Raw genomic sequence first — 25830 nt, 5'->3', positions numbered from 1 at the left:
ACCTCCACAGCCACCAAGAAGAAGAAATTTAGGTCTGAGGAGTTTGCAGGTTACTGATGTCACTTTACATGATTTATTGTCCTCATAATTCAAACAGCTACCTCTTGCTGCCATTTCGGGCTCTCAATGTGCAAAATTACATAGTGCAGCTTTAACTTTATCTTCAATTAACTCCAACTTCACTTTAAATTAAATTTGTCCATCTCTATAGGTTCTGAGTTATGGAAATACTTCACTGGCAAGAGAACAAATGCATTCTGCCTGTCATCCGTCGCTTCAGGGTGAGGTGTAAAAGGCCATCATCACGCTATCCCAGAGCTAGAGAAGACAGAGAGAGAGAGAGAGAGAGAGAGAGAGAGAGAGAGAGAGAGGAGCTGCATTCCTCTCCTCCTCCCCGTTGACTCTAATCTCTCCTTTAAAATGGCTCACACAAAGAACCAGCGCAGACTAGCTAATTAGCAACACTTTAGGCCTCTGCAACCATTGTGTGTGTGTGTGTGTGTGTGTGTGTATGTGTGCGCGTGTCTATTGTGTGCATCCCAGGCCCTCCACTGTTTCCAGGGTAACTACTTGCCTGACAGCGTTGTAAGCATTGCACATTTTGTCTTTACTCTTTGCTCTCTCCCTCTCTCTTTCTCTCTCTGTGTCCATCTCTTTCTCTCTCTTGCTGTGAGTCTGGAGTGGGGCAATTGGGGAGTGTGTGTGTGTGTGTGTGTGTGTGTGTGTGTGTGTGTGTGGGGGGGGGGGGGTATTAAGAAAAGAGAGGAGACTAGGACCAAGAAATGAAGGACTGGGCGAGGAGAGGCGAGTTTTGTTTTTAATTCCAAAGTTTGGACTTTTGTGTGACGTGTGTGTGAGTGTGCGCGCGTGTGTGTGTGTGTGTGTGTGTGTGTGGTAGGGGTAGACGGTTATGGGGGTGGAAGTGGGTATGGGGGTAAACTAATGCCCTCTTCTTTGAGTGTTGTGCCCTTAATGAACTCTGAAACAGTACATATAAGCACACGCCAATTAAAACCAATTATGGCTGCTGCTTTTTGACGGCAAGAGCGGCCGACAGTGACCACTGCACACACACACACACACACACACACACGGTCACATCCCAGCATCACTGGCCAGTGGGACTAATGAGGTCATTCAGCTCTGCCTGCTGACCTATGACCTCTTAAAAAGGCCTCAATCGCCATGGCGATACCCTCTGACCCTAAGAGTGAGAGTCAACAATCAACTTATTCACACTCAGAAAGCAGAAATTGCTCTTTGAACGGTGGGCATGCTTATGTGTGTGTGTGTGTGTGTGTGCGTGTGTGTGCACGTGTGTGTGTTATTTACCTGACTGTGTAGCCGGGCCTACCCAGTGTAAGTGCTTCCAAACACTCCCATGGCAACCAAACCCAACCTAACCCCTTCAGGGGCCCAAGGATGTGTGTATACCTCAGTCTCCACAACAGAGACAGGACAAACACACACATACACACACACACACACATCCTTTTTTCTTCCTTTCCTCTGTCTATCCCTGTCTCTGAGCCTCTCGGTCGGTGGGTCAACCAACCATGACTGTGTGTTCATGCTGGTTGATCTGGCCTGGTGGACCATGTCTACTGTCTGTCTATTCTTTATCTGGATTTATAGGCCTGTAGCATGCTTCTGTGGAGCAGCTTAGGAAATGACCATTATCATTCAGTAGGATTTACAGTTTAAGTCAAATCAATATGTGTAGAGTAAGATATTATGTACTGTATGTATATGATTGAAAAACAATATGCCATGATGTCAAGCGATTGCGTCTGGAGAAGACTGCGCTGTGAAAACATGTACGGCAGCCTTAGAGCAGACAAACACAAGAGGAAAGAGATAGAAAGGAGAGCGGTGGTGAGTAAAAAAATCTGATCTCCAACTCTCCCTCAGCGGATTCTCCAGCATTCAAAGGCTTGGCTGGAAAAAGCAGTAAATTCTCTTTATGAGCTCTCATAAATATGACATCCCAGCATCTCAGAATTAGGCCTCAATGTGTGAAAAAATCATTAAATGCAGAATACGGAATATCACAGGATGGAGTGGGGGGGGGGGGGCATGTGAAAGACATTAGTTTCCATGCGATTTGTCTGTGCAGGTGTGTTTGTGATTGTGTGTGTGTGTGTGTGTGTGTGTGTGTGTGCTCACGCGTGCGATGTGCGCACGTGCAAAAGTGTGTGTGAGAAATCTGCATATTCGGCATTCTGTACCATGTGTCTTTTTCTAGATCATTTATATAGATAGATGATAGAGCAAGAGAGAGAGAGAGAGAAGACAAAGTCAAGGAAGACAGATAAAAGGGTGAGAGTAGAAAAGGAGTTGCTAGTGCTTCTAAGAGTCCTAGAGGAAGTTGGCGCTCTATAGGTCCCTTTGTATCGCCGCGGTAACAGCAGTGGGTGTTCTGTGATGCTAGGCAACCCGACTGGCCCCTCCCCTGTCTCAGCATGACCTCTGGCGACCTGTGAACTGTGCTGACCTCAAACATAAAGAGGCAGGCCCGGCCCAGACCGAGGCAAAGCTTTTAGGAGGTGACAGCACTCAGAGAGAGGCCTGGGACTGATTTACTGGCCCGCACACACACCGAGACGGACGGACACACACACACACACACATACAGGTTACACACAGCCGCAGACAGACAGAGAGACACAAAGGTTACATACAGGCACACATGCACAAAGATACACACCATAGACACCCACATATGTAGGTAATTGAAATCCCACTGCACTGACAAACCAAAGTAAGCATCTGAAAATGGCTCCTAAGACAACATACAGAAACTATATCCTCTTTCTCTTCTTCTCTTCTTCTTCTTCTTCTCCTCCTCCTCCTCTCCATCCCCCCCTCCACCTCCATGTCCTCTGCGCTCCTGACCTGGAAGTGAACTCTATTGGAGAGCTGGAGGTCAAACAGGACATTAGTGTCCCAGTGACCAACATTCACCTCCACCACCTCCCATAATTCAGCTGGCGCGGGGCCTAGCGACCATCACACACACACACACACACACACACACACACACTCACACACACACGCACATGCAGAAGAATCACATATGTCTCACAACCTTCCCCCTCCATCCACGCAGGCCCAGTATGGCCATAATTACAGAGTCTAGACTATTTAACAGGAAGCCATACGTTATCTATGAATCATCTAGCATCTTTTATCATCTGTTAACACACGCCAAACGCATACATCTGTCCACAAAGCTTTCCCCGGCGTCAAACCCAAACACACACGACAGCGCACACGCGCGTACACACGGACGCACACAAAACAGCTATCTTTCATCAGTGTTTGTGTATATCTGAGATCTGTATCGGTTCCCCCTGATCTCCAGTCATCACTGTGGCTCCTTAATTACACCCTTCATTAACTCACATCAGCTCTGCGTGTGCATGTGTGCATGTTTGTGTGTCAGAGAGAGAAAAAAGAGGGAGAGCGAGATTGTTAGTGTGTACGTATGTGTGTGTGTATGTATGTGTGCGAGTGAGAGAGAGAGAAAAAAAAAGAGTGGAGCAGTGGGGGAAAAAGAACAGATAGAGCAAATATAGAACATGACAAATGGGAGTGGGGATCTAAACTCCAATCCAATTTCTAAAACGTCTAAAAAGTCTTTGTCTCAACCAATGTTCCTTTTAATCCCTGGGGGAAGAGTGACCAGCACTACAATCTGGAGAGAAAGAGAGAGAGAGGGAGAGAGAGAGAGAGAGAGGGAGAGAGAGAGAGAGAGAGAGAGAGACAACCCTCCCTCGCCGGTTTTCTGATGAGTGGCACTCCAAAGAGGAAATGGCACTTTTCCCTCATCCTCTCTCTCTCTCTCTCTCTCTCTTTCCTCTCCTCCTACTTTCCCTCTCTCTTCACGTCATCGCCAGCCGCTGCTGCAACTACTGTAGCTGCTGGAACGCCAGGAACGATTAATGGACGGCGAAGGAAAAGGAGGAGACAGAAATGGGTGAGAATGGCAGAGAAAGAGAGAGAGAGAGAGAGACACAGAGAGAGAGAGAGAGAGAGAGAGAGAGAGAGAGAGAGAGAGAGACGCCGTTCAAAGTGCACTCACATCCGTAAAAAAGGGGATGAGAGACATAAAGAAAAGAAAGAATGGAAGACACCTGGTTCTCGTCAGCACCCTGCACCCATACACACACACACACACACACACACACACACACACACTTTGAGTCTTGTCGGGATCTATCCTGCTTACATTTCTCTCCTGCTATGCATCAGGTCAGAGTGAGTTAGGTGTCTACAGACGTGCCCGGCGCCTCGACAAAAATGCCCTCCACTCTCCGCTAGTCTGCACTCTCACTTTTCCGCCTCTCTCTTTCTCCTTGCGCCCCTCTTCGTTTTCCCTCGCTTTCTCCCCCTTGATGATGGGGTAGAGCTGGTCTTCGCCCCCTCTTCCCTTTCCTCTCTCTTCCCTCTCTCCTGCTCTGTTCTTTCTGGGGAGGCAGACAGGCCACATTCCACAGGGAGGCCCAGGCGCCCTTTTCTGACACGTCTCAGTGTTACACCCCTCCCTCATCCCTCTATCCCTCCTCTCCAGCCCACTGGCCCCCCACCCCGCCTCTCTGCGCCTCCTTTTACCTCCATCCCTTCTGGCTGTCTGTCCCACCACCCTCCCCCCAATCCCACCCCCCAGCTCTCCGCTCACCCACTTCCCCACTTGGCCGCTGTCTAACCACAGTATCTACCTGTGACCCTCTCTCTCTCTCTCCCTCTCTCTCCTCTCTCTCTCTCTCTCTCTCTCTCTCTCTCTCTCTTATATAGACTCATGTACCTTGACTTCTTTGTTCTGTGGGATCAGCCATTATCATCCTTCACAGTAAAGGGGGGAGCAACAAGAGAAAAACAAAGATAGATAAAGAGAGAGAGAGAGAGGGAGAGAGAGCGAGAGGGGGGGGGGGGAGGACAGGCGCGCAATGAACACAAGGAGGACAGAGGGAGAAAGAAAGACAGAAAAAGAGACAGAAAAAGAGGCAGAGAGGGACCGAGATACTGTGGAAGAGAGAAAGAAAGAGAGATATAGATTGAGAGAGAAAGACAGAAAAGGAGACAGAGAGAGAGAGAGAGAAGGAGACAGAGAGAGAGAGAGAAGGAGACAGAGAGAGAGAGGGGCCAGTGGAGGGGTTTGACGGCTGGAGATGGCTGTGATTTCTCTCAGGTTCCCAAGGGGCCCAAGGAAAGACGGCTTTGTGTTCTGACAACACCGCCCTGTCAGGAGTTCTGTGTGTGTATGTGTGTGTGCACATGTGTGTGAGCGAGTGTGTGTGTCGGTGTGTCTTTTCTGCTCCAGTGCGCGCTGGCATGGTGTTTAAGCACCAACACTAGTCTGCACTCCACCTTCAGGTGAGAGACTCAAGCGTGGAGAAGTAAACGAGAGGAGGAGCGGGAAGAGGAGAAAAACTGGGAGAGAAAGGGAGTTGAATTCAGAGGAGGCATGTCTGAGACTTTCACGTTAGAGCGCGAAAGGGTGCCAAGCATGGTCAGGTATCCAAATGTCAATATAATGGCTATCTGGATCAGGCGATATTGGTTTTATGAGCGGTGTACAGTATATATAAACTCTGCTCTACCACACCAAAACCTCCTTCAATCAAGCAACTGCCCATAGCGATGAGATGGTACAAGGGAGGAAAAAGATGGAGAAGCTCTAAAGAAAGTATACGGTATCTGCAGGTTTCATTTAAGACTTTTTCAAACTTTTTTTTAATGCAACCTGGAATTGAAGACCGGTTTAAAACAAAAATAAACAAAGCTGGCAAAAACAGCCTCTGATTGAACAATGCTATAATGAAAGTTCTGAAACTATAAATGGGCAGTATACGAAAAAAGGACAACGGGAAATTAATTGCTAAGGGACCCATTGTGTTTAGTGAAGCAGATACGATGAAAAAAACCTGTTTTGCATATTCTGTCACAAAACCTGTCCTGTATTAATTTACGAGTGGACATGCAGCACAAACCTGTCATGGCACGGTGACAAAATAAGACCTCTAATAACTAATCATTTAAGACATTTTAATACTTTTCAAGGCCTTTCATTTAGATAATTTACTTTATTTTTTCAGACTTTTTGGCGGTGTGAACGGAGAGGGAATAAACGAGTAAGAGTGAGAAAAGAAGACGGATAAAAAAAAAAAAAAAATAGACTGGTTGTGATATTAGACCAGCCGCTCGGCAGTGCTCACTGGCACAGAACTCCCATCTCATCTAGAGGGAGAAAGTGGAAGGGGGGTGGGGGGGGTGGGGGGGGGGGTAGGAGGGCAACTGGAGGCTGGTAATACTGAGCAGGGCTGACAGGGACACACACACACACACACACACACACACACACACACAAACTTACAACTGTTCTACTTCAGCTTTTACACAACATTGGAAGGGCGAGATAAAGAGGGAAAAAAGACAAATAATGATAATAATCATCCAGTAAGTACCCAGTAAGTACATTTTGGATGAGACCAGCACACGCAACATTAAGGTTTCTAAAGATTACACTCGTAGTCTGGCTCGCTTCAGTTTGTGTGTGTGTGTATGTTAGTGTAGGGAGGAGATACTCCTCTTGCTACAGTTTGAATTAGGACTACTGACTGACAAAAGGGCATTTCTCTGTTATAAAAGATGGATTTTACCAGCCTGCGGTTTTAGAATTTGGTCTTTTTTTTTGTTACAACAAATGAAGATCATTTCCTTTGCGGCACTTCATCTAAAATAACTACATGAATGTTGTGAGTTGCACTTTTGTGTTTCTTGTAGTGTTTGGTATTTCTCTGTGTCCTTGAGTCAATATTGAAAGAAAAAAAAAAATCACGTGTTAGCTGTACATAGAATGACCTGGCTGATACAAAAGTTTGTTTCCTCTGAATGGAACAGTGCGAAGCCTAAATGGCACTGGATGATAATTTGGTTATGGGATTGTGTACACTATGAAAAATGATGGAACAATGTTATCACCAGGGTTAACAAAGGCCTATTCGGGTGGAAACAATGGTTGCAATAAATTGTGGTGGAGCATTTATAGTGTCTACTGTTTCAAATCTTTTGCCCAACACCAATGTAACATTTTTTTGTGAGGCGAGGTTGGGATCTAGAGGAAAGGTTGTGCTTGTCTTTCATGGTCCACAGCGGATAGGAGGAAAAAGAGGTACAGTGAGAGAGAGGAAGAGAAAAAGATGGAAAGAGAGAGGGAGGTATGTTTGTGGTTGGTAACCCGCTCAAGAGAGGAAATACCAGCGTGCGCACACACACACACACACACACACGTACACACACACAGGTGCAAAAACACAGAGAGCAGAGACGCGTCCAAGAGAATAAAGGCCTGCTTTGTATGAGCTACAGGTTTGGTGTTTATGTGTGTGTGCATGTGTGCATTTGTGCCTATGTGCGTGTGTATGTGTGTGTGTGTGTGTGGCTGGAGGTTGCTGAGGAAGCAGGGTGAGGATGCAGTCAGGGGAAGGAGGAGGGAGAGGAGGGCAGGAGTGAAGGGCTATGAGTGTTCTTCATTCACCTACGGCTCCATCATTATAATTAGGGGGAATAATTTTAGCAGCAGGGAGGAAACCCTGATTTTTTTCCCCTGGGTTTCCTCAACTAGAAACTCAGCTGGTGTTGGAGAGCCCAGAACTCACACTGACCCTCTGTGATGGGCTGATACACCACACACACACACACACACACACACACACACACACACACACACACACACACACAGAAAGAGAGAGCTATAAATATAACCTAAACCCTGATATAGCCAATACAATGAGTCAGTAACATGAATCAATGAATTTCCATCATTAGACGATAACTTCCTCAGAAGACATTCTTCTGTGGTCAGAGAGGAATGACTAGTATAGAGACCACTGGACAAAAACACTATTTAGAATGCAGGTGTTGTATGTGTGTGTGTGTGTGTGTGTGTGTGTGTGTGTGTGTGAAGGTGTATGTGAAGGTGTTAAATCATTGGTCCTTCGGAGAGCAATCAGAAAAGTGCAATGTGGATTTCTGGGGAATGAGAAATAAAATGTGGAGTTTCAGCCAAGAAGTTCCGGGAAGTTCGGAAATTCCATCTGACACAGTGGCCAGAGTGTGTGTGTGTATGTGTGTGTGTGAGTGTGTGTGGTGGTGGTGGTGGTGGTGGGGGGGGGGGGTGCACTGACGCAAAGGAGGCAAGATAAACAGCGTACCAGCAGACACTTCACGCTGACGTGTCATACATACGCATACACTTCTTCATGGATCACTGAAAAAATAACAGAATGACTACCCCTGCAACAGTGACACACACGCTCCTTGAGCATCTGAATCCTGTGTCGGAGTGTGTGTGTGTGTGTGTGTGTGTGTGCATGCCGTGAGCGTACACACTACAAACTAATGTATGCTTTGAGGGATGCATATGTCTGACTTGCACAACGTGACAAAATGGCTTCATTCGGTGAGGTAGAAATTAAAAGGGAGGTACTTCTCTTTTGTTTGTTTTGTTTCTCAGTCAGTAACGTGTAACTTCATAACGGTGAGAACCTCGTATATGAATTATTATGATGAAGTTTCTCCCAGTGGAATTAGTTGGCAGGGAGTCGTGTTATGAACGATGGATAATTACAACAACGGCAGGCCGACCTGTCAGAGCTTTTCACCATGCACACATGCGGGGCTGACAATTAACAGAGTCTGGCCGAGTAAGCGTTGTCACGTCTGTGCGTTATGTAATGAGCCTGGTGTACATGCTGTTCTAAACAATGTACTCTACCTATGCTCCTGAGTTGCACAAGTGGGAGGTGTTGCAAAACAAGTCTCACAAACCAATGTCCATGAGCACGTATGCAGGCGGATATGTAAACAATGTGCATGCAGACATTACGTGCACACGGGACATGCGCACGGACACGCAGAAACACACACACACACACGCACGCACACACACCTGTTGCTGTTGCAGGTGCAGTAGGTCGACTGGGCTGATCTCCCCGTTGGTGTCTCCGTTAGAGCCGCCCTCTCTCCCTCCCCCTCCATCTGATTGGCTGCTGAGGCTGCTGACTCCGTTCTGGTTGGACGGCGTGGTTCGAATGGTCTCAGAGGCTGATTCCACCATCATCACTGGCACCTGACAGAGGTTGGGGGCGGGGGGGGGGGACAACACACAGATTGAACAAATGTGGCCTGGGCAGTTTGAGCTGAAAGCTAGCTCTCATCTGAGTGAACAAACAGGGCTGGAAACTAAAGTAAACACGCAGAGAGATAGAGAGGAGAATTGTGTGTGTGTACGTGTGTGTGTACGTGTGTGTGTGTGTGTGTGTGTGTACTTTCTGAAAAGGCCAGGTCAAGAACCACCCATACACAAACATGCCCAAGTGGCCACAATGCGACACCTGCACCAGACACTTTCTGTCTGCATGTAAATGTGTGTCTAGCAGCGTACGCATGGAGGGATCCGGATCAGACGCACAGCAAATCTAAACTGACAAGGCTGTTAACACTCCGCTATATAGTTAAAAAACACACACGATTCTCCGATAATCAGAGGCGGCGTGTGTGCGCCGTGTGTGTGTGCCGTCAGCAGGTTGGTCTTTGAGACAGGTCTGTTTGATGCACCTTCATAGGGCGTCTCTAATTAGAGCGTGCTCCTTCCACAAAACTCCACAAAACGAGTCGTTCCTGGATGTGTTGTTGTTTTTGAGAAACAACGCTCGCAAACACACAGGCGCATTTGCCATCGTTAGGAGCCTGAGCGTGGGAGAGAGGAGAGGAGACACAGAGACACGCACACACACAACACACACACTCACACACACACGGCAGCTAATACAAAACAAAACAACCTTCATACAAGCACGCAGCCTGTGAACTCCTAATGACAAGCTCAATCTCGCCTTTCTGCCTCATCCAGTTTTAGAAATGAACACACAAGCACATAGCTTTAGAGGGAAAGTTCTACTGCTTTTATTTCAGCAACCCTGAGTGGGTACACAAAACGCCATCGAGGCATTCTACCCGCAGTGTGTGTGTGTGTGTGTCTGTGTGTGTTTTTCAGAGGCATTCAACCCATGCCTTCTGGGGAAACAAGAAAAGCCATTTCATGAGAGAATCTAACTTTTATTTTCCTCTGAGGCAAGAGCAGGTGAATGTGTATGGGTGTGTGTGTGTGTGTGTGTGTGTGTTTTTTTCTCTGAGGCATTGACAGCAGGTGAGGGTGTGAGAGAGCGCTGGTGGCTCTGTTAATGGAATGTTGCCAGATGCTTGCCAAGAGACAAAGAGATCTGAGCATGTGTGTGTGTATACACGTGTGATATACAGTATATTATGTGTGTGCATGTGTGTGTGTGTTTGTGTGTGTGTGTGGGTGGGTGGGTGTGTGTGTCAGCCATGGGTACGGGGTGGTAAAGGACAGACTTATCCAGTTTAAGACTGTTCCCTATACCATACAGTACCACAAATCCACAAATCACACTGCGGTATTTCACTCTGGGCACCCCGTCTGCCCACTGGCACCCATCCTCCTATAAAGTTAGGCTGAGAAGCAGAGCGTTATTGTGACATTTAAAGGTAGTCACTTAATCTCCAACCTCAGCCCTGCTCCCCTCGCTCCCTCCTTTTCTTCCCCCTTTTCCTCGCTCCCTCCCCTCCTCCCGCCTACACCCAGACCCCTGCCAAGTCAAACTGCTCCCTGAGGTAATATTGTGAAGCAGGGCATAGTGCTGAGTGATCAACAGATCACACCACACAGTCCACTGACTTTGCACTGCAGTAGAAACTCTTCACATCATCACACGTCTCACTAAGCATGAATCACCGGCCTGCTATCTAGCCCACACTCTACTGTACTGCGCTGTGCTGTAATGTACTGTACGCCCATCTGCTCCTTACTCTTCTTCATTGACCTTATTAGCAATGAGGGGAAGAGAGATAAAGACAGAAGGAGAGAGAGAGAGAAAGAGAGAGCTTGCAGGTGGACAAGGACCTAATGGGGAAGCGGGTAGTGGGTAAAGGCGCAAGTGCGTGTGCTCACACACACACACACACACATACACACACATGCACATTTGCACAGGCTGTGTGGTATGCTCCTCTAAAGGGTGTGTACTCTGTCATATCCTGTAATGGGTGTATATAAGCTGGTGTAATGGAGGTCGGGAAAAAGGCAGGGGCATAAATCTACCCTGGAGTCTCTGATTAGGGCTATGATACACACACACACACACACACACACACAGACACACACACCTATACAGACACACACACACACATACACACACACTGTTTTAAGTTTAAGTGTTTCTGGCAGTGAAGAGGAGCTGCCCGTGCAGAGGCCTGCCTCAACCCGCTACTCTCTCCGTCTGTCTCTCTCTCTCTGGCTCTTTCTCTATCTCCCTCTCTCTCTACTTGCTCAGACCCCCTCCAGCTGAACCCCTGACCTGAGAGAGAGCGGGGAGAGGCATTCCCACTACCCCGAGGGGACGGAGGGAGGGGGAGGGGGGAGGGAGGAGTGCAGATCAGAGAGATAAAGAATGTGTTTGGAGGAGAGGGGAATAAAAGGCCTCCTCTGCCTTTTAATTGGGATGGAGAAGAGAAGAGGGGAAATGGGACTCAACATGTTTCTGATGACTCTGTGTGTGTGTGTGTGTGTGTGTGTGTGTGTGTGTGTGTGTGTGTGTGTGTGCTGTGTGTGTTGAGGGGCTGACACCTACCTTTGTACTGTAATGGATTAACTCACAGCAAACGCTAGATGCATGTGTTTATGTGTGTGTGTCTAGTGTGATTGATGAGTGGAGAGGTGCAGGGATGAGATCCTGTCCTGTTTCAACAAGTAGCTTGCTCAGATGTTCCCGAAATACACCACTAATAATAATCACAAGTCAACTCTCCCTCTGTTCTTTCCCTCTGCCGTGGGTGTGTGGATGGAATACAGTTTAAACAAGCCAAGCCAAATGCCCAGTGAGCTGGCTCCCCATGCCTGACTCTCAGGCTTTGTTGGAGGGATTGGCTCTGTCAGATTCCTCCTGTTCACCGCTCATCAGAACCGTTCTGTTGGACCTGCTTCACTCTGTGTGTGTGTGTGTGTGTGTGTGTGTGTTTCTATATGTGTGTGTGTGAGACAGAGAGAGCTGTGTACAGTGTGTAGCTATGTATTTATGCGTGCATGTGTGTTTACAGCAGCTTAGTGCGATAATAAGTCTTTATCATGTTATGCCTCATGTGGGAATATTTCTAGCAGTCCCAGAATGCCTGTTCTGTTTCCTCCGCCTTGCATCAGCTCGCAGGAACGCTGCTTATTAGGCAAAGAACTGAGGGAATAAGGGGGGGAGGGAAGGAGGGAGGGAGGGAGGGGGAGGTAGGGAGGGAGGGAGGGAGGGAGGGAGGGAAGGAAAGGAGGGGGAGGGGTGGGGGGTGGAGGGAAAGATTGTCTCTGCCATCTACACTCCATCATCTATCTACTTTCATCTGACTCTTGAATTATCCGCCTTTCCCCTACTCCCTGCATGCTGTCTTTCTCCCTCTGGTTATGCCTGGTAACTAGTGACAGGTTCAATAGACAAACCCTGGAAAACATTAAAGTTTCCACCCTGAAATAGAATCCACATAGGTTATTTCTATGATCTTTGATAGTTCAATCAATATTTGTGAGCAAGAAAGACTCTCTCCCGGAGATAGGAAGGATAGGATAACTAAGGAATTGGAGCTCTAACCTGTGTTGTAATCAAGAAACAAAATCTTGAGTTCCTCCATTGACAGTGAATGGTTTTGTGGATTCAGAATATTTGTTTTAGCTGTTATACCCAGAGGGGCTTTATTTCATTATAATTAACAGTCATGAATCCGAAAACACGCCTGTGAATATATCATCCCGGTTACTGTCACTGTGACCACAAAGTCCATTCACTGTCAGTGGAGCAGCTACAGGATTTGTCTCTTGAAAATCACAAAGAGAGTCTTGGCTCTCTTATTTCTAGCTTTGATAGAGACATGTTCATTTTCACAAATCAAGACTGACCTGTCCAAGCTCATACTACTAATTTTGTTTTAGTGTTACGTGTGATTTATACCTTTGAGAATAGTGTTTGATCACATAATCACCCACTGACACACAGAGACAGATCATAATTCCGTAAACACTTACACACCCATATTCTCTCACTCGCAGCCAGCAAGCTGGCAAGGCATGCTAAACTAAACAAACCGTGACACTGCGCCCCCAGGGAATCTGCTTTAACCCCAAACCCCAGAACAAACCCAACTATCAGGTCTGGGCTCTGATGGCTTCATCTGTTGGTTGTTAGGCTCCACTGTGGGAAACACAACCAGAAACACTGAGCAAAATAAATATAATGCAACGTCTGTAATTCTATCTGGTGCAATGAAGCAACACGCCGTTTTTGGCTCAATGACACAGTGTGTGCGTGTGCATACAAAGGTACAGAGAAATAAATAAACATGGGTTGTTATCATATTTGTTCCAGTGATAGAGCAGCGTACAGTCACTAGTGGTAGGACAGGGTGTGCTTGTGTAATCATGGTTGCAGGGCAGAGGGCAGGTGCATGAGTGTGTGTGTGTGTGTGTGTGTGCCCCAATCCTTCCCCATGTCTTTGTCCAGACATAACCTTGTGTTTCCCACCATGGCCCTGCACTTCCTATGTACCCTGCTACCACAGCACCTCCCTCTCTCCCTCTCCATGCCACCTCCTCCTCTCTCTGGTAACTAGTGACAGATTCAGTGGACAAGAGGAAATGGGACTGAGCTCCTACATTCTACTCTAACACTGCCAGGAACATCAGAGGCAGAGAAAGAGATGGTCCTTTTATCTACACTAACGACCTTGCTGTTTTCTACACCTGTTGATTCTAAGGCGGCCTCACACAGCCTCTCAGATGGAAGTTCAGTCATTTCAAAAGAGAGAATCTGTTACTGCTGGATTATTGCATTTGCAGATACATTGCATTGCGATGCAGCTGTTGCATACATTGGATTTTTTTTCTACTAATGCATTGTTTATGGATGCGTAAACTGTGATGAAAACATTTTGTCAATGAATACAATCAATAATCATGTCTAGCTTCAGCTCAAAACGTTTGAGGCATGGGATCCTTGTGTATAAGTCTTGACAAACGCACAAATGCCTGCACACATGCACACACAAAAATATGGCGCACACACACACACACAATGTACACAATGAACACACGCTGCCCCACTTGGTATCTCTATAAGTTTTCCATTGCCTTCCACTACTACTGCGCAGCGGCAATCCCCTCCACTCTCCTTCCTCTGGAAGAATGAAAAGAGGGAGAGGGAGAGGGATAGGAGGGATATCTGCGTGGCATTTCTGAGCTGCCGTGTATTAGCTTCAATAAAAGAGGATGAGGTCAGAGGAAAGCAATAATCCACACACACACACACACACACACACACACACACACACACACACACACCTACACACCCACACACACACACACACACACACACACATAAAAACATACTGTATGAACTTCAGACACTCATTCTTTCTGTCTTTTTCCACCACTTCCATATCCCAGTTTGGTTGTTTCCTCAGCAGCTGGCTGTGGCTAAATGATAGCCAGGTTTGCAGCAGGAGAGCAGACAAGAGCAGCCAGGTAGTCTTCAACACATAGCGCTAAAGCTAGCAGCTAACAGCACTGCTTCAGGCTATTCTGGCTGCCAGCCAGCGCTAACAGGTTGGCTAACAGCTAAGGGCTAATGCTAGCTGTCTGCGGCTGCCCTGGCCCTGCTCCAGTGCTAACAGGTGAACTCCATTATCCCACAGACAGATAGTCAGTCAGATGTGGGCCAATATCTACTGCTGGCTGGCTGGCTGGCTGGCTTCAAAGAGCATCAGCCCAGAGAGAAGCTAGCAGCACTGGCCCATAGTCTGACCTCCAGCACGCTCTGCAGCTGGCTAATGAAGAAGCCAGTGCTGCTGTTGTTGGGGAGTGGGGAGGAGAGAGAAGAAGAGAGAGGCTCCGAGTGCAGATGATAAGAAAATCCCCTGCTATATAAACACAGGGAGTTCTATACTTCTGCAGGACTGTCTGCCATATGGCGTTCAGGTTGTCTGAGCATGCATGTGTGTGTTTGTGTGTGCATGCATGTGTGTGTGAACTGTATAAGCCTTTTCTGTGTATTGGTTGCATGTGCGATACGTTTTTTTTTTTTTCTCCCTAGTTTGTATGTGTGTGCGCGTGCGTGAATTGTGTGTCTGCTTGCCTGCAGTTCTCTGAAGACAAAGTCCCTGTTTGCTGAGCCCATAAAGATTAGCCTCCTTCGGTCAGGTGGGTTTTGGAGCCATAGGTAAACACACAGCACATTCCGCACCGATGAGATCGCTCGGTGTGTGTGTATGACCGGGGCAAACATACACTCCTGCCTTCACCTCGACCCTTCCTTTAGAGTGCAGTAAGTGATTTACCAGCCTGCAGACTGCTGTCTGTTCGAAACACAGGAGACACACAGAGATACACACACACACACACTTACACAGAAATATTTGTAGAAGGAGCGGGCTTCATGCACACCTCATTTATCTGAGCCAAAAATCACGAGTTATACATTCCTAAAGAGGTAAGGCTCATGAGTGTGTCTGTGTGTATGTGCACGCGTTCACTTGTGCCAGTTGGAAATCATCCTGTGATCATGGGGATGAAAAATCCCCTCTTACCCCTTCATACCCCTCTGTCCTGAGAGGTAATGGAGGGCGAGGTCAGTCTATGACAGTCCGCACCGCTAATACTCGGATTGTATTTAACATGGCGGAACAGAGGTGAAGAGGGGGAGGTGGAGGAATGGAGGGCAGAGGGAGAAGAGCTTGGAAAAACGCAACGTGCCTTTATTTGGATCTGAAACCAGCTAGAGCGCCGCGGAGCAATTAGCAGCTCGGTCCTACGAGAGCCCTTTATTAGAATGACCTTCACTGGGAGGGGGGAAGAGAGGGAGGGGGAGACGGAGAGGGAGAGGGTGAGGGTGAGAAAATTTGAGAGAGATGAATAATGTGTCAGAGGGGAAATGGACACATGCCATGAAGGTGAAATAGATGAGTAAACTGAGATTTGAGTAAATTGAGATTTCGTTTTCATATTTGTGCGATAGATATGACCGGCTGAGGATGTGTGGGGAGTGTGATCCGTTTGACTCCGGATCAACAACAGAACAAACTGACATGAGTGACAAACCCTTGGAAAAAAATCATACATGCACACACACACACATACACACACAGTCTTCTGATAGAATGAGATTTTCCTGTGTGTGTGTGTGTGTATGCGTGTACCTGTGTGTGTGTGACCTGTCAAAGTAAGCTAATTCCTCTTAATCATACGAAACAGTGAGCTATCTATTAGGAGTTCAAACTGCCGTTCAATTCATGTTTAGTGAATCCAGTCATTCCAAGAAAAAGTGCTCTATTCCTAACATGGATATCCTCCACCTTCACATAATAAATTAACAACTTCCTAATCATAATTACATGGGGCAATTTATATTTTATTGCTTGAGAAGACAAAATTGTGGAAGAAATATAAAGTCTATTTTGCCAGGAAGTATATTTGTTGTGGTTGCCTTCAGGTGGGAAATAATTCCATTTATGATCAAAATCAGCATTACAAGGAAGATAAAGTGCACAGATTTAATTCTACCTGAAAATAGGCAACAGCGACTTAATAAAGTGTTACAATGGATAAAAAAAAAAAATAGGGATGTTAAAATAAATAAATAAATAAATATCAAAGTGGACATGATATAATTTTATACATCGGCTTTCAAGTCGGGCACTTTGCATTTCCTAGTTAATTAATAGATTGGATCAGAGCGAGTTTAATCAAATATAATTGAATAAGTCCACAGTAAAAACAGGCCAGACTTTAAAGGAGACATGCGGAGAAAACGATAGCATGTCCACTTTTCAAATTAATTGAATTTTAGTACTTTTGAACTTGGTCCAAGCCGTTACCGAGGTAATTAATTCACATCCTATCCAAAAGTGCTAAAACAAGATGATATCCCTGAGCATTCAGTACGGGCGTGCGTGTGCACACACACACACCCTCACACACACACACACACACACACACACACACACGCATATTTTTTCTTTCAAAAAAGCAAAAATAAAAATCAACACTATTCGCACACCACTGACAGTTTCTAATGTATTCCAAGTAATTGTTAGTTTTCTATTCTTCTTGCTCTGTTCTCCTTATTTTTGTCTTACAGGCCACAACTAAAATATTAATAATTTCTCAGGCAGTTCTCATTGTATTAAAAAATGTCTCTTTTATAATTTAGCAGAGAAAGAAAAATCTTTGTTAAAGTGACAAGCATGCTAATTAATAGAAGCAGAAGGAACATTGAGAGAAGTCATACTAATTTGGAACATACTAATATTAATAGAATAATTTATGGTGCAATATAAATAAATTAATAGAGTAATTCGTTTGAAAAAGGGATGCCTTCAATTCAATTTAGGAGAAAAGAGAAAAAAAATGTCTCTGCCTCTTGGACAAGGACATTAATATCAGTGCTGAGGCCTCTATCACCGGAACAGAAAGGGAAGAGACTAAACATGCACTGTTCACTTTTAAAACGCATCAATATTTCACTCAGCTAATGAAAATTGGATGAGCAACACTTGTATTGCCTGCCTTGTTATTTTCATTTGCTGTTTAAGGCGTTTTTGACTGGCAAATTTGTGCAGAATCTGCGAAAGGCTGCTGCATTTTGTTTTTTAAATGAGACACCCCTTACTCTTCCCATCCGCTTCATGCAAACTACAGCTGTGTGCCAGGCGGTGGGTGAGGGAGGTGGAGAGATAGAGGGAGTGAGTAATGGAGAGAGAGAGAGAGAGAGAGAGAGAGAGAGAGAGAGAGAGAGAGAGAGAGAGAGAGAGAGAGAGAGAAGTGGACTAGGTCATTACCATCCTTATTACTCCTCATTAAAATACACCCATCACAAAGACATTCTACTGCTGTGTGTGTGTGTGTGTGTGTGTGTGTGTGTGTGCGTGCGTGCACTCAAACGCATGTGACCATGCATGTGCATGCGCGTGTTCCCGATGTGCACATGCGCGTCCGTATGCAAAAGTGACAAAAAAAGAACAATATAATTGGAGAAATGTACGCAGTAATAATAGGTATTCAGAAAATGATAATTCATATTAAACAGGGTGCACAAAGTCAGCCTCATTTGCATGTTTTAGATTATATGCATTTCAAAAGTAATTTCCGCGGGGCATATGAATGACATTAATTCCCGGGCGGGTTCTGCTATAGACCTCAAACTATCAAACACTCAAACATTTAACAGATGAAAAAAAAAGGGAGCTGGTGCCTTGGCAAGGGGAGATTTCAAGGTTAAAGTATTTGAATGTGAATTTTTAAACTTCTGTCTTGGTTTGTTTAAAGTTGCTCCACAGCTAGACTAAGAGTTCCATTAATTTGGAGATTGAGTGAACACCAGATTTTTTTTTTTACACAGCAGTGCGTTGTGTGTGTGTGTGTGTGTGTTTTCCTGTACCAGCCCGAGAAAGACACCTCTCCTCCTAATCCACCTCCATTTCCTCTGTAATAAGCCTGAATTGGTCTGACTCAGTTTGTGAGTCATGCGCATGTGTCACTCCAGCACCAGACTAGCACAGTGCAGAAGACAAAAAACGAAACGAACTCCGATAGCCCACAACAACTGACCCTAACTGATAGAGGGGAGAAAAGAAGCGATGAAAAGGATGAGTAAAAAGGATGTGGGGAGGGAGGGAACGGGGACAATGGGGAGAGCGGGGAGAGGGAGAGGGAGAGGGAGACAGAGGGTTCCCTCTCCTCGTCTGCTGAAGCCGAGAGGAAGACCCCGGGGCAGGAAACAGGCTGGATGAATGTGCGATTCCAGTGGAAAACTTTGGATGCCATGGACAACATTCTTCTCTTATTAGGGAATCTGGTCTGCAGCCACATTATAGCGCCTGACTCATTACTGTGCGTACGTGTGTGTGTGTGTGTGTGTGTGTGTGTGTGTGTGTGTGTGTGTCTATCAGACGCGCACACGTCACAAACACACACACACACACACACACACCATCAAGATGGTCCCCACCTGTTATTCGGACTAAGTTTTGGCCAACGCACAAAGTCAAAGCTAGAGAGGGGGGGAAAAAAGCAAGAAGAAACAGTATAGGAAAGGAAGCGAAAGCACTCAGCATGTCTGTGTCTTGTTTGTGGTTTGTCTTCATCTGTAAACAGAGCTGCTGCTGAGAGTATGTTAGCATGTGATTATCTCATTAAGAATTGATGGCTTCTGCACAGAGGGTTCAAATTGTTTTGTTTGTGAGCGTTCAACTATTCATGTTGTACAAACACAACAACCGCAAAACACACATATTCTACATTACTGACACATACTATAATGCAAGCCGTTGGTAGCGAAAACCCTTGTTGCTTCATGATAGGGCATTCAATAAATAAACACACACACACACACACAGAGAGAGAGAGAGAGAGGCACACACACAAACTTACTTAACGGATTCCCTGTCAATGCGGATTACTCCGAGAACAGAGATTTAAGAAAATAGATTGATGGCAAAAAAAGTGGCACTTCCCCCTCTTCATCTCTCCCTCCCTCTCCTGTCACTGCGTCCCCTGGCCACCCTTTTGTCGGTGATGTTTAAGCACTCTCAATGATGTGGAGCATTTTGTGTAAGCAGACTTCAGAGAGACACGGGGGGAGTGAGGAGGGTGGGAGAGCGTATCTAGGGGCAGTAAAAGTGGGCTAATTGGGGCCTGGGAAACATGTTTGTTTTCTCGCTCTTTCTTTTTCCCTTTCATTTTTTTTTTTTTTTTTTTCCCAGCGAGTCACAGCAGATCTGTTCATCTGAGGAGGACGAGAGGAGAAAGCAAAGAGGATTAGATTCCTTAAGACACAAATCATCGCACATACACACATATATGCACACCCAATTGTGCTCACGCAGGCACACACACACACACACACGCGCGCGCGCAGACGCAGATTGGTTGGTTAACGTGCCATAAGACAGCCGCGGGGTGTGTGTATTGAACAAGACCTCTCTGTCCTAACCAAGTGACCAACAGGGTGCAAGGCTCTCTACTGGTCCACTCTGCCTTATCGATACGCTGCTGCTCGGCCTATTCAGCAGCAAAGAGCTTTCCTAGGGCCACAGCGGAACGGCGGATCAATGTTATGAGCAATGCAGACGAACCGCTGCTAAACAGACCGGCCCCCGCCTCGAAGGCCCGCCACCGCACCGGCTCCCCCAGGCTCAGATCGTTCCACTAATGGAGGGCTCCGCCGGGGCCCCCGAGGGCCCCTAACCACCAAACAGGCCCCCGAGGATTCACCCTCCGCCTCCTCAGTCTCTCCCTATGCCATCCCCCTATCCCTCCAGCTCTCCATCCACGAGGGTTGGATCGACCTCCGCCTCTTCAATCAGGACCGCTGACTTGCCCTCATGTCAGTGGGGTGTGTGTGCGCGTCTGCGTGTGTGTGCAGTAACCGTAATAATATGAAGTGTATTCTTCCCCGGTGACTGTCAAAGGTGCAGTTTGTCTGTTTTTAAGGTCTGTGTAGTAACGGAAAAGAAATCGCTCTCCCTCTCTCTCTCCCTCCCTCTGAACGTGGCTGGGATCCCTCACCGCAGACTCCTGACTACTCATTCTCCTCTCCCCCTGCATTTGTCTTCTTTAATAAGAGTGAAAAAAGCAAGAGATGAAAAAAGAGGGATGGAAAGAACCTGCATATTTGTCATTTCCGATTGTTTACCTTTTTCACGGCAAATTGATTTTTACATCTCCTTTTCCTGGAAGCTCTCTGGGCTCGACTGCCAGGCCTGTCTGGCTCTGGGCTCGGCTGCCAAGCCCGTCTCCGGGCTTTATGACCTGGCTCTGGGGAGGACTTTTAAAGCTTTCAACTCACAAGTCATTTCAATGATACAATACCGCTTTTGTCCTAACCACCTCTATTGCTTTCTTTCTCTCCCTGCCCCTCTAACTCCCTCTCTCCCATTCTCTCCTTCTTCTCTTTTCATCTCTCATTCACATTCCTTTTTTCCTCTCCTGAGTGTGTGTCGTAAAGACTCAGCTCTTTTTCTTGTCCATGCGTGTTTGCCTGCAGAACAAAAGCTGGACTTGTTGCATCATGACGGGTTGACTATCAAACAGAGATGACGCGCTGTAGGACACACGCTAAAAAACCCTCAGGTTGACATTTACGGCTGGCTGTGGGGCGAGCCTAGTCGAGGCAGGCTAGAGTTTCAGTGTGGTGGCTGGGCGGTGCGCTGCGGTTCGGTTCTTCCTGGGTTCTGGTAGGGCTGAGGTTTGCCTGCAGGGACCTCCAGTGCGCTAGGCAGCAGGCCTGAGCTCAGCTGAGGCCAGCACCAGGAATAGTCCTCAGTGCAGAGGGTAGGCCTAATGGTGTGTTTGTAAGGGCTAACCCAAACAAACAACCTGCAGTTTGGACTGAGGGACTGAGCGAGCCTCAGGCCAGATGCTGTCGAATGGGAGAAACACACACAAACACACGCAAACACACAGTGTGTATGTATACAGAGAAGCAAAGGCTGAAATAGACTTTTGGCAAAAAGAACTTCACCACGTCCCACCAGACTAAAGTCATGGCATCAGCCTCAGGACCGCGCACATGTCTGGACTTCTGCCTTACACACAGCCTCTGTGTGTGTTTCGTGTGTGTGTATGTGCGTGTTTGTGTGTGTGCCCAATGTTACCGAAAGTTCCACGGTTTCTCTCCATATTCACACTAATGAGAGAAAACGGCCAGGAAACCTCTTCTGTAATTACTCCCCAAGGAGGGAGGTTTCAGCATGGCCATTGTGCATAAACAAATAGACACACACACACACACACACACACACACGCTCATACATCTGAAGCAGCATCAAGCTGACATTTAAATGTGTTCACCTGTTGAAAAGTAGTGAGTGTATGGGAGCATGTGTGTGTGTGAGAGCGAAAGAGAGAGAGAGGATAATAATATCATATCATTATGGAAACTAAGGACATCTGCTAATTAGAACTCTTGTACTTTGTCAAACAGGTCAGTGTGTGTGTGCATGTGTGTGTGTGTGTGTGTGTGTGTAGTAAAGGGCATTTGGTAAACAAACATTAACACCATTTGCCTTGCGATTAGGCCCTACTCAATTCGCCTACACAGTGGTTGAACCCAGCCAATCTCTCCATTGTAATGACAAATCAAAATGGAGCTTTGCCATGAAAACACTAGTCTTGCATTATGTGAGTTTGCGTGTGTGTGTGTGTGTGTGTGTGTGTGTGTGTGTGTGTGTGTGTAAGAGAGAGAGAGAGAGACATAGACAGAGAGACACAGACAGAGAGAGTGAGAAAGAGATAATGGGGCATACTTAAGGTCAATGTCTTTATGGAATCGCTGTCTTTGTCACACTGCGTCAGTTCTGAATCTTCTGTGTTTAATGGCACCTTTATTTCAGCCAATGCTAGCCTGCAGCAGCTTTTAACTACTACAATAGTCTTATTCAGGACACACACACACACACACACACACACACTATTTGAAAACCTGCACACACCGTACTATAAAAACACGCTCAGACAAAGGAGCAGAGATATAAGACAAAATCAGCCAATCATTTTGTCTGTCTTAGAGTGAATAGTTGGGAAAAGAGTCTTTGAGACACACACACACACACACACACACACACACTCCCTGCCCAGTGTTTGTGGTGGCGGAGCACAGCTGGTAACATCTGGATGTATTTTAGAAGTGTTTACATTTCCAAAATGCTGAAAAACTACACAGAAAGAAAGAGAGAAAGGGGGAGAGAGAGAATTCTGAAAAACACTGCAGGTGCCAGAAGAGTAATAAAGAAAGGAGCGAATCCCAAAAGAAGATTGTTTAAACTCTAACACTGTGGAGCTAACCCACTTACACACACACACACACACACACACACACACACTGCTCATTCCCATTGGCCAGATGCAGTTATTGCCACAATCCAAGTCCAACAATAACTGACATCTGGTGCACTAATAGGCAGCCTATAGCGTCTCAGTCTGACAGTTTTGTCACATCAGGCTAGCCTTAGCTGCCACACTAAACACTGAGACTTAGCGCATCAGTTTCACTGCGTGCCGTGTCCTTACTGCTTACCAGCCGACAACCACTCTTACGCACTCGCCATCACACACAACGCAGCAATTTCCGCCGAACTGCATGCACACACTCACGTGCGCACACACCCACACACACACACAAAAAACAGCTGCATTTCCATTTTTCTTCCCCTAAATGACGAAAACACAAAAACAGTTGGACTTCATTCAGCCTAATCAAAGCTGACACCGAGTAGCTCTGTGAGATGACGTCAACAGCGCATGCACACACACACACACACACACACACACACACACACACACAGTGTATAGGATGTAATTTCAGTGATTGGGTGTAATTTACCAGTGTAAGTTGAAACCAGACAGGCCAACTAGAGTGACCCCTCCTAGATCAAAAACAAACCATTCTTGTTGGGGCGGTAAGCAAAAACACACACACACACATACACGCGCGCCCGCACACACACACACACACACACACACACACGCTACATCAATTTCTGAATGGTTCAATGTTAAAAAAATAACCACTCACAGGGTGGGTGTTCTTTTGGGTTACGAGAAAGGCCCAGGGTGTGTGAGGTGTTCGTAAATCGTGATGAACTTGGAATTAAAAAAAAATGAGGATTTAAATGTTGCCCCACAGATAAGTGTCCTCGGGATCATGCTAATCCGCTCAGGTATGCCACTTTCCCATGGCCCACCCTAACCTCAACATACACACACACACACACACACACACACACAGAGGAGATTAATAAAGTGACCTCGTGGCACATGGAGGCTTCTGATGGATTTAACATCAGGAATGATTGTTAACTTTCAGGACTAAAAGACTTGGAGTGATTCCTGAGAAAAACAGAGCTCTGGCCAGACGCACGGATCACATGACAACTAGGGTTACAGCAGCAGGGACCCCTGGGAAAACGGCGCGGTGCCATCTCTCAGAGCGCACAAACCCCGGAACCCAGCGCCGCCGCCGCTGCGCAGACATACCATACTTAGATATGAATACGCCATTCACACGTATGGAAGGTTGAAGAGGATTTTGCTGTGAATATGTGCATCGCACTCCAGTAAAGAAAGATAATCGCCGTGAAATAAATTAAACCTATTAAGAGAAACGTATGCTCAAGGTGACAGAAGAAATTAATTTGGCTCAACTATTGAGACCCATACCTCCACCCCACTATAGGATTTCTACCAAACTAATTATCACGCTCCACTTTCAGAAATAATAAGGGAAGTACTTAATAGGTTAGGATTCACCCCTGCATTCATATGTCCATTTAACATCCCTGCTTTCATGCCCACACACTCTTGCTTTAATGCAATTTCACATCCGTAATTTAAAATAGGGGAAGGAATTATATTTCAAGTGGTGTCAGGATTAGAATATACAAGCGCCGATATTAAAATACTGTAATGTCTTCTATGTGTGCGCTGAGCCTCTCCGAGTGGCTGAACCGGAGGTAAAGATGTTAAATAATGTTTTTGTCACAGTTTAGGACGATGGAGGAATTGCAATGAAATCACAGATCTCTGATTAGGCTTCTCTCACTGTATATTAATTGCGTTCCCTCTCTGCTTTATGCTGGTTAGGGGTTTAATTTTTAAACAGAACACAGATATGAAAAGACCCCCAAGTGTGTGCTCCTACGCCAGCAACAGAAGTCTGTTTATGTAGTCAGCCGCTCGCTCCAATTATAACAACATCCAAATGCAACTATTGTTTCATTTCAAACATTCTTTAAAATTAAAAATGCCTTTTTAGTGGGTTTTTTTCGCCTCTGCACCACTGAATTAGCATTCCAGCGCCCCAGGCTATGGAGAAAGTGCTAAGTCAAAATCCAGGTTAGGCTAGTTCTCCTTGCACAACACTATTCATTATCAGCACCGCAGAAGTTAAGCATCAAATAAAACAAACAAAACAAGCCCTAAAGAGCAGGATCTTTGTCAAAAATATGTTTTTCATTCCTCGTTTTTTAAAGAATTGAACTGCAAGGAATATAAATCTACACACTTGAAGACCTTTCAGTAACTCTTCATGTTTTTTTTCCCTCTCCCTCAAAATATACCTTGCTGTGCTTTGCTTATTTCTGCCTGTGTGAACTGTGGCTGCGGCTCTGTCATTCCGTGCCATGTGAAAGGTAACAGGGCGCTAGTCGGGGAGAGAAAAGGAGTCAATATCCTGCTGAAGTCTGAGAGGATTACTGCATGTCACTTGCTCTGAGTACAGCGTGGAGGCCGACACCACACACACACACACACACACACACAGAGCACCAATATGACCACACACTCACAAACATCGACATGTCTCCAGGGGCATCAGCTGAGCTACTGTCAGAAACATCAAAATAAAAAAATAAAAAATACAGAGAGTCTGAGAGAGAGAGGGAGAGTCTATTAAGCGCCGTGGTTTTCTATTAAACTCCAGTGGAGGCGGGGGAGAAGAGGGGAAGAGGAGTTCACATTATCTAAGAGAATTCCAATTAACACTCTCCCCCTCAGTAATTAGCTATTAAAATAGCTAGCGAACAAACCCAAAATCCCAACCCAGACGCCACCGCACTGCCTAATTAATTCTCAAATCAGGAGCATCTCATGCAGAAAAGAACCTGATAGTGCAGCTGACAGACAGACTGGACAGAATAAACCACGAGGACCGGTGCGAGAGT

The 25830-nt window shown here is 46.1% G+C and overlaps 1 protein-coding gene across 1 annotated transcript in view; it reads right to left on the bottom strand.

Annotated features, from left to right (window-relative positions):
* Positions 1-9127, bottom strand: part of foxp4 (forkhead box P4) — a 62140-nt gene extending 53013 nt beyond the window's left edge. The window contains 1 exon segment of the mRNA XM_078283557.1: positions 8954-9127. Coding sequence (XP_078139683.1) covers positions 8954-9124 — 171 coding nt within the window. The 5' untranslated portion in view covers positions 9125-9127.
* Positions 9128-25830: the final 16703 nt, after the last annotated feature.

This window comes from Centroberyx gerrardi, chromosome 5 (genome assembly GCF_048128805.1).
Source record: "Centroberyx gerrardi isolate f3 chromosome 5, fCenGer3.hap1.cur.20231027, whole genome shotgun sequence".
In the NCBI taxonomy this organism is placed as follows: domain Eukaryota; kingdom Metazoa; phylum Chordata; class Actinopteri; order Beryciformes; family Berycidae; genus Centroberyx; species Centroberyx gerrardi.
This window is presented reverse-complemented; position numbering and strand designations above follow the sequence as displayed.